General features: G+C 41.1%; 1 protein-coding gene across 6 annotated transcripts in view; it reads right to left on the minus strand.

The window, feature by feature from the left end:
• The window catches only part of LOC133613256 (uncharacterized), a 73149-nt gene that overhangs the window by 20015 nt on the left and 32421 nt on the right, over positions 1 to 20713 (minus strand). For 2 of the 6 annotated variants that reach the window (XM_072914430.1, XM_072914425.1), the window contains exon 1: positions 5107 to 5253. The exons of 1 other annotated variant lie outside the window; for it this stretch is intronic. In XM_072914430.1, coding sequence (XP_072770531.1) covers positions 5107 to 5149 — 43 coding nt within the window. In that variant the 5' untranslated portion in view covers positions 5150 to 5253. Of the gene's footprint in view, positions 1 to 60; positions 447 to 2960; positions 3317 to 5106; positions 5355 to 20713 lie in introns of those variants that run through there. 3 more of the 6 variants (XM_072914428.1, XM_072914429.1, XM_072914427.1) reach the window with 3 other exon arrangements.

Raw genomic sequence — 20713 nt, forward strand, 5'->3', positions numbered from 1 at the left:
GTATGTGGACATTCCAACAAGAAGGGGAAACATATTGGACTTATGCTACCGGAACTTTACCGATGCCTTCCGTGCCTGTTCATACCCTCTGCTCGGAGCTGCTGACCACAACGTCATCTGTTTACTTCCGTCATACAAACAGGAACTAAAGCACCACAAACCACACTGCAGCAGTTCCCTCCAGTGGACGGAGGACGCCATCGCTCAACTCCAAGGCTCCCTAGCTTGTACTGATTGGGCCATTGTTGATGGTAGTCTGAATGACAGGGTCTTTCTCTGTCATTACAGACTACATCAAATTCTCCATCAGCTCCACAATACTATCCAAAACAATACATATTTATCCCAACTCCAAACCATGGATTACCCCACAATTAAAAAAGAGCCTGAGGGAAAAACATAAATCCTTCAGGCAACAGGACTGGGCCAGCCTCAAGGCAAAAAATAGGAATTTAAAAAACGAGGTATTTAAAGCAAAACTGAAGTACAAAAAGTGACTGGAAACTGAATTCAGCAACATGAACACCAAGCAGGTCTTTCAGAAGGTGAAAACCCTGACAGGATGTCAACCCAAAACATCATGCACTGTCACTGACCCAGAAACCCTCTCTAAAGACCTGAATACATTTTTTACCCGTTTTGATAATTTTGACTTCTCACCAGAGTGTCAGGGCCTGCTGAGAGCCCTCCCACCACCAGACCCCGAGGAACCGGCCCCCTTCACAGAGGAGGAAGTACGCCACCAGCTGAGCCGCAGCAAGCCAGGCAAGGCACCAGGGCCTGATGGCATTTCAGCCAGGGTTATCAGGGACTGTGCCATAGAGCTCTCCCCTATCCTACAGTCACTCTTCTGTCAATGCTACTGGACTCCAACAATACCTACACTGTGGAAAACTGCAACCATCATCCCAGTACTGAAGAAATCCAGACCCACAGAACTCAACCATTACCGCCCCATAGCCCTCACATCCATAATTATGAAGTGCCTGGAGAAACTGCTGCTTTACATCATCCTTCCAGTTGTCACCCCACACCTGGACCCCCTCCAATTTGCCTACAGGGCCAGGAGGGGCACAGAGGAGGCTGTGGCCTGCCTGCTGCATCTCCTCCTCCAGCATCTGGACTCCCCAGGCAACTTTGCCAGGATCCTCTTTGTGGACTTCAGCTCCGCCTTCAACTCCCTACAGAAGCATCTACTGATCCGAAACTACACCAGCTCAACATCCCCCCTCAGCTGATCACCTCACCCACAACTTCTTCACCGACCGACTGCAAGCAGTAAGGGTGGGCTCAAACACATCCCCGATGCTTACCATCAACACCGGGGTCTGTACACACTCTACACCAATGACTGCCGTAGATCTCACCCACCACAACATACCGTATTTTCCGCACTATAAGGCGCACCGGATTATTAGCCGCACCTTCTATGAATTACATATTTCATAATTTTGTCCACCAATAAGCCGCCCCGGACTATAAGCCGCGCCTACGCTGCGCTAAAGTGAATGTCAAAAAAACGCTGCGCTAAAGTGAATGTCAAAAAAACAGTCAGATAGTTCAGTCAAACTTTAATAATATATTGAAAACCAGCGTTCTAACAACTCTGTCCCAAAATGTACGCAAATGTGCAATCACAAACATAGTAAAATTCAAAATGGTGTAGAGCAATAGCAACATAATGTTGCTCGAACGTTAATGTCACAACACACAAAATAAACATAGCGCTCACCTTCTGAAGTTATTCTTCATTCGTAAATCCTTCGAATTCTTCGTCTTCGGTGTCCGAATTGAAAAGTTGCGCAAGCGTGGTATCCAAAATGGCCGGTTCCGTCTCATCGAAGTCATCGGGAGTCAGTGTCGCTGTTGTTCTGTGAATCCTGCCTTCCGGAAAGCTCGGACCACAGTTGTGACCGAAATATCTGCCCAGGCATTTACGATCCACTGGCAAATGTTGGCGTATGTCGTCCGGTGCTGTCTGCCCGTCTTAGTGAAGGTGTGTTCGCCTTCGGAGCTGTGTGAAAAAAGCCACCCGGCCTCTTCGCGTAAACTTCCCTTAACCACTCGCTCATCTTTTCTTCATCCATCCATCCCTTCGAGTTAGCTTTTATGATGACGCCGGCTGGAAAGGTCTCTTTTGGCAAGGTCTTCCTTTTGAATATCACCATGGGTGGAAGTTAGCATGGCAAGCTAGAACCACAGTGAAGGATGACTTCTCATTCCCTGTGGTGCGAATATTCACCGTACGTGCTCCCGTTCCACAGTGCGGTTCACAGGAATATCAGTTGCTGTGAAATACGGTAGTAATCCGTGTGCGGATGGAGAGATTGCGTCTTTTTATGAACCGGATCCTTTTCGCTTAGTAGGAGCCATTTTGTGGTCTTTACAGATGTAAACAGGAAATGAAACGTACGGTGATATCCGCGCGTTTTTTCTTCTTCTTCCGGGGGCGGGCGGTAGCTTACAGTAGAAGAAGAAGCGCTTCCTGTTCTATGGGGGCGGGTGCTTACCTTGGCGGTTGCTTGCGTAGAAGAAGAAGCGCTTCCTGTTCTACCGGGAAAAAAGATGGCGGCTGTTTACCGAAGTTGCGAGATCGAAACTTTATGAAAATGAATCGTAATAAAGCGCACCGGGTTATAAGGCGCACTGTTAGCTTTTGAGAAAATTTGTGGTTTTTAGGTGCGCCTTATAGTGCGGAAAATACGGTACTTCAAATACTCAGATGACACAGCCATTCTCGCACTCCTCTCCAAGAGTCAATACACCCTGGACTATCATAACACAGTCAAACATTTCACAGAGTCATGCACAGCCAGTTATCTGGAAATCAATGTCAATAAAACAGAAGAAGAATGGTTCAACCCCCCCTCACCTCAGCACCCCATCATCATAAACATACAAACAGTTAAAACAGTTGACACTTTTAAATACCTGGGCGTAACCTTGGACAATAAACTCACCTTTGATCAGCACACCACGGACATTCAAAAAAGAAGTCAACAAAGACTGTCAGCCATCCGATAACTTAAAGGACTATACGTTGCACCTCACTTCCTGTTATTACTTTACCAAAGCATTGTTCAACCCATCCTTATGTACTGTTCCACATGTTTGTTCACCATGCTTTCTGTAACCAACAGGACCAAACTCACCCGCATTACAAACATAGCAGCTAAAATCATCGGCCTACCCACACCCAACATTTCAGATTTAAACCACAGGTTCATCATTCGACTGGCAAACACGATAGTCCAGGATATCAGTCACCCACTACACCAATACATCATCCCACTACCATCAGGGCGCGGGTACAGAACTATCAAATTCCGGAGGGCCCACCTCAGGAAAAGCCTTATCCCTGCAGCTGTAGCCGCCCTTAACAGCAGGCCCGGCCGACCTGTCTGACAAGCCTGTAAATGTGTTTCTCATGTATGACGTCTTTTTGTTATTTTTGTTTTGTGATGTGTAATGTCTAGTGTTTAAATGTACGGCAGTGAAAATTAATTTCCCCAATGGGGACCAATGAATCTATATCTAATCTAGATTGGTCACATTTAGTCTTAGACTTAAATTGGTCACATCTAGTTTTACATTTAGATTGGTCACATCTAGTCTTAGACATAGATTGGTCACATCTAGTCTTAGACTTAGATTGGTCACATCTAGTCTTAGACTCAGATTGGTCACATCTAGTCTTAGACTTAAATTGGTCACATCTAGTGATACACTTAGATTGGTCACATCTAGTCTTAGACTGAGATTGGTCAAATCTTGTCTTAGATTTAAATTAGTCACATCTAATCTTATACTTGGAATTTTCACATCTAGTCTTAGACTTTGAATGGTCACATCTAGTCTTAGGTTTATATTGGTCACATCTAGTCTTAGACTTAGATTGGCCATATCTAGTCTTAGACTTATAGATTGGTCACATTTAGTCTTAGACTTAGATTGGTCATATCTAGTCTAAGACTTATAGATTGGTCACATCTAGTCTTAGACTTAGATTGGTCATATTTAGTCTTAGACTTATAGATTTGTCACATCTAGTCTTAGACTTAGATTTGTCACATCTAGTCTGAGACTTAGATTGGTCACATCTAGTCTTAGGCTTAGATTGGTCGCAGACACGATTTAGGTTTAGATTCAACATATATTTTTATATTTAACATATAGATTTATAATTAAGATTTAGGTTTAGAATAATCATATAGATTTATATTTAACGTACAGATTTATAATTCATATTTAAGTTTATATTAAACATATAGATTTATAATTAGCATTTAGGTTTAGATTCAACATATATATGTATATTTAACTTATAGATTCATAATTAAGATTTATATTTACATTCAACATATAGATTTATAATTAAGATTTAGGTTTAGATTCAACATATATATTTATATTTAACATATAGATTTATAATTAAGATTTAGGTTTAGATTCAACATATAGATTTATCATTAAGATTTAAGTTTATATTTAACATATAGATTTAAATGTAACATATAGATTTATAATTAAGATTCAAGTTTAGATTCAACATATAGGTTTATATTTAACATGAAGATTTATCATTAAGATTTCAGTTTAGATTCAACATATAGATTTATATTTAAAATTTAGATTTAAATTTAACATTTAGATATAATATTTAGAGTCAACATGTAATTCAAACTCTAATGTAATGAAAATGAGCTACATTTGAGAAAAGTGAGTTAAATCTGAGAAATAAATCAGAAAGAGTGAAAAAGTTCAGGTGAAACAAGAGGCAGCAGGTACAGGTCAGACCAGCCTAGCAAGTTCAGGCAAGAGAAGAATGTCACCCTTCCTCTTTTAGTCAAAGGTAAAAACTAGCTATGGTTCCACCTGACTTTATGCCTCATCATAAATATCAAATATACTTTAGTGAAATGAGTGAATAAATACTGCACTGTATTTACAAATGTATACTGTACTGTAAATGATGCAATAGTCTACCCAACAATTATGTACACATGCAACAAAACATGTTAACATGGCATCCTATTTAGTTCTAACCTGCAGTTTTCAACACTACATAAACAACAATATATATTTTTAAGTAAGAATAAAACTTACCTAAACTGCAAGTAAAAATGAAAAAGATGTGTTGGTAGTCCATTATAGTCCTTAAATATTCACTTTCAGCAATATTAATACACTATTTGATGATAACATGACATGACTGAAGACAAATGTAATGCCCTAACACCTGCTAACCTCTTCAAGCAAGACAATGAAAGTGAAAGCAAGGACATGTCCATTATAGTAGAGCAGAAGATTTTCACATTAAGAGCGCAAGCTGAGCATTCCCACTTCAACAAAAATAATCAAGTATATAAAAAGGGTGATCTAGTTATGTACGGACTAGAGTTGTGCGGTATAGTATTGTATTAGTATAGTACTGCAATACTAATGAATCATATTCGATACTATACCGCCTCTAAAAAGTACTGGTCCACCACCCCCCGCACCCTCTGTCGTCATCACGTGGTGACATTGCTGCTTTTACGAGCAGAGGAGCATGTTTGGCAGCGCACACACACAGAGTACTTACAAGCAGACACAGTGTGTGGACAGAAAAGGGAGAACGGACGCATTTTAGTGTAAAAAGTAAAGATAAAGGTGAAGTTATAACACCCTCAGGAAGAGGTGCTGCAGTGTTTTAGCTACTTCTAAATCACTAATCCTGGCCGCCATGGCGACAAATAAAGTAAGTTTCTTACAACTTGCATTATCACTGGAGGACGAGGAATAGCTAAACATGCTTCACTACACACAGTAGGAGGATACAATAGCTCACGGGTGTCACAATGTAAACAAACGCCATGGTTGGATCTACACTTAACATCCACTGTAATGATACCAAGTACAGGAGCGTATCTAGTCCATACGACTATGACTACATGGATATTTTTTAGCATCAGAAAATCTTCTTCCGTTTTTTTTTTATTCATATTATGTTTATAAAGTCAGTAAATATGTCCGTGTACACACGAGGACTTTGAATATGACCAATGTATGATCCTGTAACTACTTGGTATCGTATCGATACCTAAATGTGTGGTATCATCCAAAACTAATGTCAAGTATCAAAGAAGAGAAGAATAAGTGATTATTACATTTTAACAGAAGTGTAGATAGAACATGTTAAAACAGAAAATAAGCAGATATTAACAGTAAATGAACAAGTAGATTAATAATCCATTTTTACAGTTTGTCCTTTATAATGTTGACAAAATAGTAGAATGATAAATGACACAATATGTTACTGCATACATCAGCAGACTAATTAGGAGTCTTTGTTTGTTTACTTACTACTAAAAGACAAGTTGTCTAGTATCTTCACTATTTTATTTAAGGACTAAATTACAATAATAAACATTTGTTTCATGTACTTTAAGATTTTTTGTTAAAATAAAGCCAGTAATGACATTTTTTGTGGTCCGCTTTATTTAGAAAAGTACTGAAAAGAATCGAAATAAATTTTGGTACCGGTACCAAAATATTGGTATCAGGACAATACTAGTAGGGAGTCAAGTTGTGTACATGTGCCTTACTACCATTTGACATATTCTGTTTGTGGCCTGTCAGGTTCAAACACTGATGACATCTATTAAACAGACAAGAAGCAAGGAATCATGCAGAGACAGAGTTCAATTTGGCTCAATGAGGAGAGACGTTTGGGGCTGCACACTCAGTTACAATCTCCCACCACGCTCTAAGGTCCAGTCCCACGTGCTCCTCTCTTTATTTGGGAGGTCCCTGGTTACATCACTGAGGCTGCTTCTGAAGGAAGGAGGTCATTTTAGCAGCCTCAGTTAGACACAATATGATTATTCAGAAATGCAAATATGCTGACACTCATGATATCGCCCTGTCTCTGCTTTCAACTTGTCAACCGCACATCCTATTTTATTTTTATTTCACAGAATGCTGCTTCAGCTTCTGAATCCCACTCTACATGTGATGACATTTTTTATCTTTTTCATACATTAATTCACTAAATGGAGCTACTATTTCAGCGTCATTTGGTGTCCAATTTCTACATTTATTAGTTAATCCTAGAAATGACAACATTTGCTTCTTTGTTAGTGGTTTTGGTGCTTGTACTACTACTGTTTTTCTGCTTTCCACAATAGTACGTCCATCTTTGTTTAGAGAATGTCCTGGATACTTTACTTTTGTTTTGCATAACTGGACTTCTGTTTTGCTTACTTTGTCCTTCACTATGTAGATGATTTAATAACACTAATCTATCTTTTCTACCAGTTACCTTATCCGGTGATGCTAATAATGTGTCATCTACATATATCAGGACTTGACTTCCTCCTTCATAGTTTGATACTATCCTGCATATGATGTTTCAAATCACAGCATTACTTGTCCTAATAAACGCTAAATCAAAATTCCTAATTCAAATGTTGTATGTATTACTTTATATAATTTTAAGTAACATTTTAAACTCACTTAAAACTGTCTATACACATATTAAACTATAACTTTACACTCAGGATTGACATTCTTCCAATTCTTTATATTTCTTATTTGCAATTATTATTCAACAATATTCAAAGCAAACAGTTGTCTATCGCTAACTGATAGCTGTCATGATTGCTATGCCTCCTTATTTATTCTATGTTATACCTTTATCTTATCTTAGCTCGTATGGTGTACTGCAAATGTCTGAAACATAATCTCACCTAAGAATGTTATACTACGCTTTAAAGTTAAACCTACTTTAATCGTACATGTAATACATTCATTTTCACACCTCCACTCCCAATGCGCCACACACACACACACACACACACACACACACACACACACACACACACACACACACACAAAGTTGTGTGTGAGTACGTGTGTGCACTCAAAGAGTGTTTTTCTTTTTTCCCTCAGATTATAAACATGTAACTTATTTTATCACTTTATCATGCTATACATATCTACTCTTATTATAGTTATTAATCTAGGTTTGTATTTTTTCATTATTTTAATATATATATATATATATACGGTATATATATATATATATATATATATATATATATATCATCATCATTGGGTCCCTTATAAAAGTGCTATTTATATATATATATATATAAATATATATGTATATCTTGTTGCGTTCTGGACCAGTTGTTCTTCCCAGGGAATTCAAGTCACAAGTCGCTCCCAAGCTCTTTACGACACTTAAAGCTGAGTTGAAAAAACACCAGAGACAGAATAGGTATTTTTTAATATATTTGCAAAGCTTTGCATATACATTCAGACCAGTCCAGCATAGAACATTCTATCGCGCCGCCAAGATGGTCTGCCCTCCTGTCAAAACCCTCTCCCCTCTTAAGTCTCTCTAGTCAAAACACATGCACATTATCTCTCTTTCTTACATTCCAAAGCTTCAAGGTTAACACACACAGTTTACTTGCAGACAAACAGAAAGAGAACAAACGGAAAAACACGAGCTGTTTTCAAATATGACTATGAAATAAAGAAGTAACACTTAAATTCGGATATATGTAAATATATGCCTCCGAAAATCTTCAGTCTACATTTCTTCACATCGTATTTCAATACCCCCACATTATCTGTCGTAGGCATTAGTTTATTCCATTTTGCATTAATTATTCTTATTGATTTCTTCCCATTTCTTCATCTATTTTTACTTTTCTCTCACTTTAGCACTTTGAAATTTTAACCTATTTTTATTTTTATTTTAACCTATTTTTGTTTTATTTGATCTTATTTTTATTTGAACCCCCGGGGTTTTTACACACTTTGTACCTGGAAAGATACACACTTAAACACACACAAACAAACAAACAAACAAACAAACAAACAAACAAACAAACTTGCAGAGATCTACCACCAATGGCATACGCTGACAAAACAAAAACCATGTTTTTCCACAAGCGCCTATATTTGTCACTTTCTCATCTTTTCTTCAACTTGCTTTTTCCCTTACACACATCCTCTATCCATCTCTTCCTTACACTGCAACACAATGTTTCTATGTCTATTCTCCTCTCCTAGAAACCATTCACGTAAGGTTATAACTGCCCTTTTTCCATGTTTTTCCCAAATCCATTCTCTTCACCTTCCCTTCAAAACCTCTCCTACTTGCTTTTCTCTCTCTCTCTCTCTCTCTCTCTCTCTCTCTCTCTCTCTCTCTCTCTCTCTCTCTCTCTCTCTCTCTCTCTCTCTCTCTCTCTCTCTCTCTCAACTCACAATCTCAAATGTACCATCCATTTTTCAATTGTTCTCCTTTTCAACAACACATCAATCCAACAATAAATCAGTCTTATAAAATACAGCAAGGTCAACAACAATCCAAAACCATATAATGTCATACGTCTCTCTTTATCTCTTATTGTCTTTCTAATTGCTGTCATCTTTTAACAGTCATGATGAGTTACCTTGATTGTTGTCTCTCTCTTTTTTTTCTCTTTTTCTTTTTCAGCACAGTCTCGTGCGAAATGTCCTCCTGTGCCACAACACCAACATCTAGTAGGGTGTAACCGCTGTTGTTGTTGTTGTCTTCTATTTTGGTTGTAATAGATTGTAATAGACCATTTCAGTTCTGCGTTTCTTTTGGTACCTCTTTCCATTTTGAGAATTTGGAGTAATATGTCGTCCCCTACAGAGCCGAACTTATAAGGATTACTTTTGTCTTTGTTGTAAGATAGTGGTTTAATTTATTATTGTGGTACACATCGCTTCTACTGGAGATTATTCCACAGTGGAGGTGTCTTGCCTAGAGCTTCCACAATAACCCACTATTACTTCTCACAACTTTAATATGGAGTGATAGCCTAATAACGATTACTCACACACACTCTCATGTTCACACCTTTCACACTTGTTTTACGGATTTTTCAATTTTCTTATGGACTCCGTTGCCCTTCAGTATATTGATTTACAGATGTTTACATTTTTCATGTGGACTCCGCCGCCCTCCAGGATATTGGTTTTATGGGTTTTTCAGTTTTCGTGTGGACTCCGCCGCCCGTCAGGATATTGGTTTATGGATTTTTAAGTTTTTGTGTACTCCGCTGTCCTTAATTTAGCTTATTTTCAATTTTTAATTTTTACAGAATTTTCTGGTTTTTCTTCGTGGACTCCGCCACCCTTCTTATTTTTGGCCTTTTTACCTGTTAGAGCCTAGGATTTACAGGGTTTGTCCATGCGTCGTAACCCTTACTCACCCGCTCTTTCTTTGTAATTCAAAACATACTCACTGAACTCTGCGTTCCTTCCTTTTGTTCTCGGTTTTCCGTCAATCTTCAGATTCCAGCCGGAGTGAAGAAAAGCGGTTCCTCAATCAGGAGATGTTTGCCAAGGTCCTCTGGTTTAACTCACCCTGCTGGAATGGTCAGACATGTTGGAATCCGGCTTGAAAGACCAAGAAGAGGTCAGGTTCAAACACTGATGACATCTATTAAACAAGACAAGAAGCAAGGATTTAAACAGCGACAGATTTAAATTTGGCCAAACTGAGGAGAGCGCCTACACCTGTACCCTTGAACAGTCTTACACCACGCTCTGACGAAAGATTGTACGCCTCCTCTTTTATTTGGACTTTCCCTGATTACATGGCAACAGCAGTTTCTAAAGGAAAGGGGTCGTAAACAGCCGCTGCCTTGTTCACAGAACAGTTAAAAGAAAAGGTGCATAGAAAAAGATCAGGCCCTGCCTCCTCTCCGCTTTGTAGATCTCGGCAACCAAATCCAGGCCCAGCTTTATACAACATCAGTACTCCTGATGAATTTAGTGCTAGGTCAGGTCTTGGTTTAAGTCATTCAAATATTAGAAGTCTACTGCCAAAATTAGACATTATCAAAATCTGGATTCAAACAACCAATGCAGATATATTTATCTTATCAGAAACCTGGCTAAGTAAAGCAGTCTCTGACAAGGACATTGCTATAAATGGATATAATGTCTTCCGTTGCGATCGTCCTCGAAAAGGTGGAGGAGTGGCTATGTATATAAAAAACAAATTTAATGATACCTTATTATCATCACTGTCAATCACTAAACAATTTGAATTCCTTGCCCTGCAACTTGAATTCTCGCATGGCCAACCTCTTGCAATTGTAGGGTGTTATAGACCTCCCTCTGCCTCCACTGAATCCCTTGCCTCTCTTGAATCCTTTTTGAGTGGGTTAAATACTAGTGAACTTCTCTTGGTTGGTGATTTAAATTTTGACTGGTTGACTTCCTCTTCTGATAACCTTAAAGCTGTATGCAACTCACTAAATTTAACTCAATTAATCACTTCCCCAACTTGACTCAATACTAAAAACTCTTCAAAATCATCTTTACTTGATCTAATTCTAACCAACGCTCCCCATAAGTACACTAGTACTGGGGTGTTTGTCAATGACTTGAGTGATCATTGTACAATTGCAGCTGTAAGAAACTGCAAACTACCAAAATCAGAACCCATTATTACATGCAAAAGAGATATTAAAAACTTTTGCCTCCTTTTATATGCAACTTAGCTGCCTTTCTGTGGAACAGAGTTGCTTTAATTGATGGTATTGAGATAGTGTTGAAATACCTTTATAACGAATTTCAACGCATAGTCAATAAATATACTACCTTTTGAAAATTTTGAGTTAAAGGTCGAAATAATCCCTGGTTTTCCTCTGCAATTGGAAACCTTCTCAAAGAGATAGACGTTGCTTGGGCCAGGGCTCGAAAAACAAAGACAGAGGTTGACTGGCTTAGCTTTCCCCAGCTTAGAAATAAATATACTTTTCTTGTTAAGAGAGCCAAGTCTGATTTTTACCTGCATGAATGCAAAAAAGCATATAAATGACCCCAAAAAGTTTTGGCAAACCATAAAAGCTTCTTTAAATCATGTGACAACAAATGACTTTCCAAGTCCTTTAATTACTCAATCTGGTACTTTGTCTGATAAGACAATTAAATCAAATTGTTTTAATGAGTATCTTGTTTCTGCCGGATCCTTGTTTGAGTCGTTGAATCCTCAATTGTCAAATGTTGGTTTAACTAATGTTAATATACGAAATACACCACGGGCTGTAAATAGACGCAGCACCTGCACTTTTGAGTTCACACCTGTATCAGTATCTGAGGTAAACAATGCACTAAAGAGCCTGGACACAACTAAAGCAGCAGGACCTTACCAAATTGAACCCCTTTTCTTAAAATTGGCTGCTGATTTTATTGCTGAGCCTCTCTCGCATGTTTTTAACCTAAGTCTAACAAGTAAAAGCATTCCAAAAATCTGGAAATCGGCCTTTGTTCTTCCCCTGCTAAAAGAGGGCGAACCCACAAATATGAATAATTACAGACCAATTTCTAAATTATGCATTTTAGCAAAATTGTTTGAGAAGATCATCAGTAACCAGCTAAAGGATTTTTTAGAATCAAACAATATTTTATCTCCATTTCAATCTGGTTTTAGAAAACAGCATAGCACTATTACAGCTGCTTTTAAGGTCCTAAATGATTTAATCGAGGCTGTAGACAACAATAAATATTGTGTCGCCCTATTTATTGATTTGTCAAAAGCATTTGACACAGTAGACAACAGTCTGTTAATTCAAGCCCTTCATCACGTTGGATTATCTAAAAATGCAGCTGCTTGCTTTACAGACTATCTTTCCAGCAGAACACAAGGTGTGCAGGTGGCTGGGACCACCTCTTCATTACTGGACATTACCAAAGGAGTTCCACAAGGCTCCCTGCTGGGGCCCATTTTATTTTCTATCTACTTAAATAATCTTTGCAAAAATTTGTCAAATGAGATGTACCATTTTTATGCGGACGACACCATTATTTATTGCTGTTCAACCTCTATCACTCCGGCTTTTGAGTTTTTACAAGCTGCTTTTGATGTCATCCAGGCTCGCTTATTTGATCTTAAATTGGTTTTAAATATAGATAAAAGTAAGGTAATGTTTTTTTCTCATTCAAGGGTGCTACTGGAAAATATTCCAAATATTGTAACATCAAATGGAAACCCTATAGAGCAGGTCTTAAATTAAAAGTACTTGGGTTTTACTCTTGATCAGGAGCTTTCATTTAAAGCCCATATTAACAACTAGGTCTCTAAGCTTAGGGTAAAGCTTGGTTTCTTTTTTAGAAATAAAAACTGCTTCTCTCCTAAAGTCAGAAAGAAATTGGTGACAGCGAATATATTGCCCGTAATTGATTATGGATGAAGCTTTATTTTAGTGCTTCATCTAAATGCCTCCAGTCCTTTGACACTGTTTTTCACTCAGCACTAAGATTTGTTACTGGCTGTCGTAGTCTCACCCACCACTGTCAACTGTATATGAAGTCAGACTTATCTTCATTGAGTGCACACAGATAGTCTCACCCACCACTGTCACCTGTATATGAAGTCAGACTTATCTTCATTGAGTGCACACAGATACACACATTGGCTGACTATCATTTATAAGGTTCTTTTAGGTTTAATACCTCCATATTTGTGTACTTTGTTACAAAGAAAAACAGCTCTTATGCATTACGTTCTAACAATGTGTATGTTTTAACTGTTCCCCATGTACGGACTGAATTTGGCAAAACAGCTTTTGACATTGCTGCCCCCATGGCATAGAATGCATTGCAGACGAAACTGAAACTCACTGAACTACTTCCATTTGGAGCCTTCCATTCTGTCCTGAGGGACAGACAGCAAGAGACTTTTGCAGAGTGTCTGTGTTTTTAAAAGGTGTAAATCTTTATTGTTTTACACTTCTCTTTTATGTATTTTAAAATGTATGTCTTAACGTATTACTTTTTTGAAACTGCTCTGTGACAAGTGCTGTTGACCTCTTAGCCAGGTCACCCTTGTGAACGAGATCTTGATCTGAATGGGTTTCTTATCTGGTTAAATAAAGGTTCTTAAAAAGACCAGCAGGTGGCAGCACTACACACAAGAGACCAGCAGGTGGCAGCACTACACACAAGAGACCAGAAGGTGGCAGCACTACACACAAGAGACCAGCAGGTGGCAGCACTACACACAAGAGACCAGCAGGTGGCAGCACTACACGCAAGAGACCAGCAGGTGGCAGCACTACACACAGGAGACCAGCAGGTGGCAGTACTACGTATAAGAGACCAGCAGGTGGCAGCACTACATACAAAAGACCAGCAGGTGGCAGCACTACATACAATCAATCAATCAATCAATGTTTATTTATATAGCCCTAAATCACAAGTGTCTAGACACCAGCAGGTGGCAGCACTACATACAAAAGACCAGCAGGTGGCAGCACTACATACAAAAGACCAGCAGGTGGCAGCACTACATACAAGACACCAGCAGGTGGCAGCACTGCATACAAGAGACCAGCAGGTGGCAGCACTACACACAAGAGACCAGCAGGTGGCAGCACTACATACAAGAGACCAGCAGGTGGCAGCACTACACACAAGAGACCAGCAGGTGGCAGCACTACATACAAGAGACCAGCAGGTGGCAGCACTACATACAAGAGACCAGCAGGTGGCAGCACTTTATACAAGAGACCAGCAGGTAAAAGCACTACACACAAGAGACCAGCAGGTGGCAGCACTACACACAAGCAGGTGTGTGCCATCAGGGCCAGCAAGAACTTCTCTACTGGCCTAACATAACCAGAAATTATGATCATAATTAAAAATACAATTATTTTAAAATTTACTTTCCCTAATTATCTAAAAGTATTCAAATCCTCTTCATATCTTATTATGTTACTTCCAGTGCTGTTGTTTTTTTAGGTTCTAGTTTTTATCCAATCAGAATTCAGCTAGCTTCTGTTGCCATGCTGTACCAAATCTTCCCGGGTTCTTCAGAATCAACCATGTATGTGCACTGTAAGTGACCCGACACATACAGTTGATAGATAATTGCGACAGCCAATCAGATCACAAGTTGTTGTCAGTAAGGTCTTCTCGCTGGCCTCACGGTGAACGTGACATTTACGCGTCCTGTGATTGGATACTCACTTGTCACTCCCAAGTGAGTATCCAATCAGAAGTTGCACTTTACGAAAGCAGGAAGTGTTGCCCCACAAAGAAGGAGAGCAAAAATGTTGATTAGGTGGCAGATATATATTTGCAAGGCCATTTTCAAGAAGGATATTTAAAGAGAAACTACATCTTGTGAGACAAGGTCCGCCAGCCCATGGAGGTAGCTGAGCTATCCCAGGGATGGAATGGGGAAATGCCTGCCACTTCCACTCGAATCAACCGACTTTGAGCGGTACCACTGGCTTGTATGGTATCGGGTGGGTGATACCAATTGTGAGTTCAAATATTTTATTTCTCTATTTTGTCAACTTTAATATGTTTTTTTTTTTTTTTACAATTATTGTAATTTTGACAGTACCACATAAGGTATGTTTTAATTGCTGATGCTGGTTTTGTCAGGACTAGGACTATGGTGTGGTTTGTTTTCCAGTGGTGCAAAGCGACTTGACTGGACACGACGTGAAGGTAATGACATCTTTATTTGGACACTAACAAAAGGAATAAACAAAAGGCGCGCACAAAGGCGGATGTACAAACTTAGCTAATCAAAACAAAATACTAGCACAAAGGCATAACTATGGACGTAAAACAAAACTTGCAAACTATGGCATGAATAAAGAAAACTTACTTGGAACGAGAAAAGAGCATGAAAAAGAGCAGCATGGATCATCAGCATGAATAACAAGGGTGTGTAGAGGGTGATGTCGCCAGATAGACTGCCTGGCAACTGGAAGCTTAAATAATACCGACATGATTAGTGAAAACAGGTGCGTGACTCAAAATGGGAAACAGGTGAAACTAATGGTTGCTATGGTGACAAAACAAGGGAGTGAAAGAGCAGGAACTAAGTGTCCAAAACCCAAACAGAACATAACTTAAACAAAACATGATCACAGACATGACAGGTTTTATTTTTAAATGCGCCGGAAAATAACCCGTTTCAAAGCTCAGTAGTGTGCAAGTGTGTTTTTGTATAGTAATCATGAGAATCAGCACCTCCAAGTCCGAGTCCATGGTTCTCGCACGAAAGAAGGGTTGAGTGCCATCTCCGGGTTGGGGAAGAAAACTTGCTCCAAGTGGAGGAGTTCAAGTACCTCGGAGTCTTGTTCATGAGTGAGGGAAGAGTGGATCGTGAGATCGACAGGCGGATCGGTGCGGCGTCTTCAGTAATGCGGACGCTGTATCGATCCGTTGTGGTGAAGAAGGAGCTGAGCCGGAAGGCAAAGCTCTTAATTTACCGGTCGATCTACGTTCCCATCCTCACCTATGGTCATGAGCTTTGGTTTATGACTGAAAGGACAAGATCACGGGTACAAGCGGCCCAAATGAGTTCCCCGGCTGGATGGCGGGGCTCTCCCTTAGAGATAGGGTGAGAAGATATGTCATCCAGGAGGAGCTCAAAGTAAAGCCGCTGCTCCTCCACATGGCGAGGAGCCAGATGAGGTTTGATTGATTGATTGGGACTTTTATTAGTAGGTTGCACAGTGAAGTACATATTCCGTACATTTGACCACTAAATGGTAACACCTGAATAAGTTTTACAACTTGTTTAAGTCGGGGTCCAAAAGATGTAGTGTCAGAAGTGGTTCGGGCATCTGGTCAGGATGCCACCCGAACACCTAAACAGGTGTTTAGGGCATGTCCGACCGGCAGGAGGCCACGGGGAAGACTCAGGACACTTTGGGAAGACTATGTGTCCCGGCTGGCCTGGGAACGCCTCGGGATCCCCCGGGAGGAGCTGGACCAAGTGGCTGGGGAGAGGGAATTCTGGAGTTTTCTGCTTAGGCTGCTGTGCCCGCGACCCGACATTGGACAAGCGGAAGAAGATGGATGGATGGATGGAGAGGTAATCATTTAAGTGGGACATCACCCAAGGCCTAGGTGGTTAACGCACAGCCCGCCACTGCTATATTTATTTGTAAAACAAGGGGGGTGAGGCCAAAGAAAATGAGCACCTTGTATTAAAGAGTGCACAATTACTATTTTCCTCTGGCAAAATTGGCCAAATATGAGATTTAACTGACTTTTAAAATAAAATAAATAATTTAAAATAAGCTACAGTAATTAAAATATTTTCATGTTATTTTCTTTCTACAGAAAAGCGACATGGACGTGGAAGAAAAATATTATGATTTCAAACTTTTTTCAATGATGGAGAGGCAAGGCACAGCTTTTGTTTTGATGTTTAAAATGTCACGGCCCGGGCGCACTCCAATGTGCATTCATCTGTGCGCTGCACTGAGCGCACCTCCAAGCGTGCAGCACTTCTGCAGCAGCGGCGCCGGTGCACAGCTGCAATCAATCAGCACTCTACATATCTGTCACTGATGAGCTCCCTGGGCTTCTTAAGCCAGAGCAGACCTGCGTTCCGGGCCAGAACGTAGTTTCCTGTTTCGTATAGTAAGCCAACTCGTGTCAAGCTCTGTGCTCTCTCTCCCTCTCTCTCTCTCTTTCTCGCTCTCTCTCTCTCTCTCTCTCTCTCTCTCTCTCTCTCTCTGTGTGTTTTCGCCTCCTCTGTGTTTCATTTGTCTCGTGTTCCCGTGTCGTTCCAGCAGCATTCCTCCATTGCCCTGACGACGAGATGTGTGTCTCGTCTCCCCGTATTCCCTCTGGTTCCCCTGGCTGCCTCTTTGGATCTCGACCTCCCGCCTGGTAACAGACTTTGACGCCTCGCTCTTGCCCCAGACCTCCTGCCTCTCTCTGGATCTCAGAGCTTGCCATGCCCCCTTGGACTTCCGCTTCTCGCTCAACACTCCTGGTAACACTCATCAAATAATCACTACACATAGTCACACACATACACATTTTGGATTCGTTTCACACTCCATACTATTGTAAATATTAATAAATATAGATAAAACTATGTCCCTGCATTCTGTGCCGTCTTCTTCCCCCCCGTACCGTAACATAACACTTTGAAATGAAGCTTTTTGCATGAATGGATTGACAATCAATGATATTTGCCACAGCTGTGGGAGGCGGAGTGTTTGCAGTGCACTTTATTTGCACTTTGACTGACTCGTGATGATCGGTGATACAGCCTGCAGTCTGAGCAAATTTCTCTGTTTTAAGGACTTCATTTTTTTTTTTTCTCTCCACACCTTTTTAACCCCCGTGTCCTACCAAGTCTGACTGTGGGAGAGCAGGTTCCTACCTTGTGAAAATGTTTCACTTGTGACCAGCGCATTTGTTTTTTTTGCTTAAATCTGACGCTTTAGTTACGCTCCAAACTGTTCCCACAAGGTTGGAAGCATGGAATTGTCCGAAATGTTTTGATATCCTGGAGCATTCAAAGTTCCTTTCACTGGAACTAAGGGACCAAGCCCAACTCCTGAAAAGCAACCCCACACCATAATTCCTCCTCCACCAAATTTCACAGTCGGCACAATGCAGTCCAAAATGTACCGTTCTAGAAAAAAAAGACAGCGACAGGTGAGTGGATGGCCCAGGTGAGTCTTGTTATCTAATCACCTGTCACCTTTATTAGCAGCAGCCGGGACGAGACACGGGGTTGGAGTTGGAGGTGCCGATGAGCGGACGCAGGAGGAAAAGACATTGTGCTGGAAAGCAGAAGCCTATTGATATTTATGAAAATAAAACAGTGTTATACACTGAATTCCGGACTCTCCTGGCAGTGTGTGGTGGTCCGAAGAACCCACTAGAGGGCAACCTCTACACTACCATTCTCAGTTACGGTTTTGTTATGATCTTTGTACCCCCACTTCTATCTGGGTATTTAAACAGTACCATGAGTCAGAGTAGCCTTGTTGTAAAGCCTAATATTTGTTTTATTGTTTACACTGTATAAATGTGGTGGATAAAATGTAACTTTAAAGTGCCAGAGATAAGATAATATAGGATTTGTTAGGAATGAACAACTTCATTTTTTATCTTATCCAAGGTCGGGGCGCGGGGGCAGCAGCCTAAGCAGAGAAGCACAGACTTCCCTCTCCTCAGCCACTTCTTCCAGCTCCTCCCGGGGGATCCCGAGGCGTTCCCAGGCCAGCCGGGAGACGAAGTCTTCCCAACGTGTCCTGGGTCTTCCCTGTGGCCTCTTACCGGTCAGACGTGTCCTAAACACCTCCCCAGGGAGGCGTTCGTCTGGCTCCTCTACATGTGGAGGAGCAGTGCCTTTACTTTGAGCTCCCCCCATATGACGGAGCTTCTCACCCTATCTTTAAGGGAGAGCCCCGCCACCCGGTGGAGGAAACTCATTTAACTTTGGTAACAACCCAAAGCTCATGACCATAGGTGAGGATGGGAACGTAGATCGGCCGGTAAATTGAGAGCTTATCCGTCCGGCTCAGCTCCTTCTTCACCACAACGGATCGATGCAGCGTCCGCATTACTGAAGACGCCGCACCGATCCTCCTGTCGATCTCACGATCCACTCTTCCCTCACTCGTGAACAAGACTCCGAGGTACTTGAACTCCTCCACTTTGTCATGTCTGTGTAATCATGTTTTGTTTTAAGTCATGTTTAGTTTCTGGCTTTTCACTCCCTTGTCTTGTTTGCATGATTACCCATTAGTTTCACCTGTTCCACGTTTGGACTCATTGTGCACTCTTGTTTGTCACCATAGCAACCATTAGTTTTCACCTGTCACGTCACGCACCTGTTTCACGTTTTGAGTCACGCACCTGTTTTCGTTAATCATGTCTTTGTTATTTAAGCTTTTCATTTTCTGTTGTTCGTCCTGACGACATCCCCGCATTCTTACCCCTGTCACACTCTATGTACCTCTGTGCACTTCATGCCATGTCAAGTAAGTTTTGTTTCGATTCATGCCACAGTTAGTGTTTTGTTTAATTGTTCATAGTTTCTGCCAATGTGCAAGTTTTGTGTTTATAGTCTAGTTTTGTACCTCCGCCCCTGTGCGCGCCTTTTGTTTGATCCTTTCTTTGTAGTTATAGTGTTAAATAAATCATGTATTTACCTTCACGCCATGACCAGTCCAATTCACTTGCACCTCGGGAGAACAAACCAAGCCATAGTCCAAGTCATGACAGATGTCGTCAGCTAAAAAGTTCTCCCGCAAGATTGGACGAAGGAACGTGGGAGGTCCTGCGCGCCATGGAAGCTGAGACGCTCCGCTATTCCCCCCACGGAGCGCAAGGAACTCATGTGGGGTCCGACCGGCAAACTGGTGCCGATCAGCTCCGTTTGGCCCGGGGACATTGGCGCGTCATCCCAGCCACGGAAGCGCCGCCAAAGGAGAGGGACGTCAGGTAGAACTTCCGCGAGCCAGCAGGTCGCGCCGCTCCCACAAGCCCCGCCCCCTCCGGGCGGAAGCAAGCACAGTCTGCCCGGCTTCCTCAGGATGACATCACAGCCCAGAATTTTTTTTTCAACTCTTTTTCTTTTGAACACCCACCTCCAACAAAAGACTCTAATGCCATGACTTTGATAAAACATTATCAAAACATGTTTTTAGAAATCAGGTCTAATCAGTCCAAGCCACGTCCCAAATTTCATGCCCCGCCCCCCAAGACTCAAGTCCTGCCCCCGTCACAATTTTTTTCTTTTTTTCCGCCCACACAACCCCAGGTGGGGGATAAAAAAACCCATTGTGGACAACTTAAAGGGGAAGTTTCAGCCCCCATCCAGACCTCCCTCCGCCCACCCCTAGAGAGAGTTCCAGACCGCAGGGAGCGCGTCTGGTATCCGCCCCTTGAGGGGGGG

This window comes from Nerophis lumbriciformis, linkage group LG13 (assembly GCF_033978685.3).
Source record: "Nerophis lumbriciformis linkage group LG13, RoL_Nlum_v2.1, whole genome shotgun sequence".
In the NCBI taxonomy this organism is placed as follows: Eukaryota; Metazoa; Chordata; class Actinopteri; order Syngnathiformes; family Syngnathidae; genus Nerophis; species Nerophis lumbriciformis.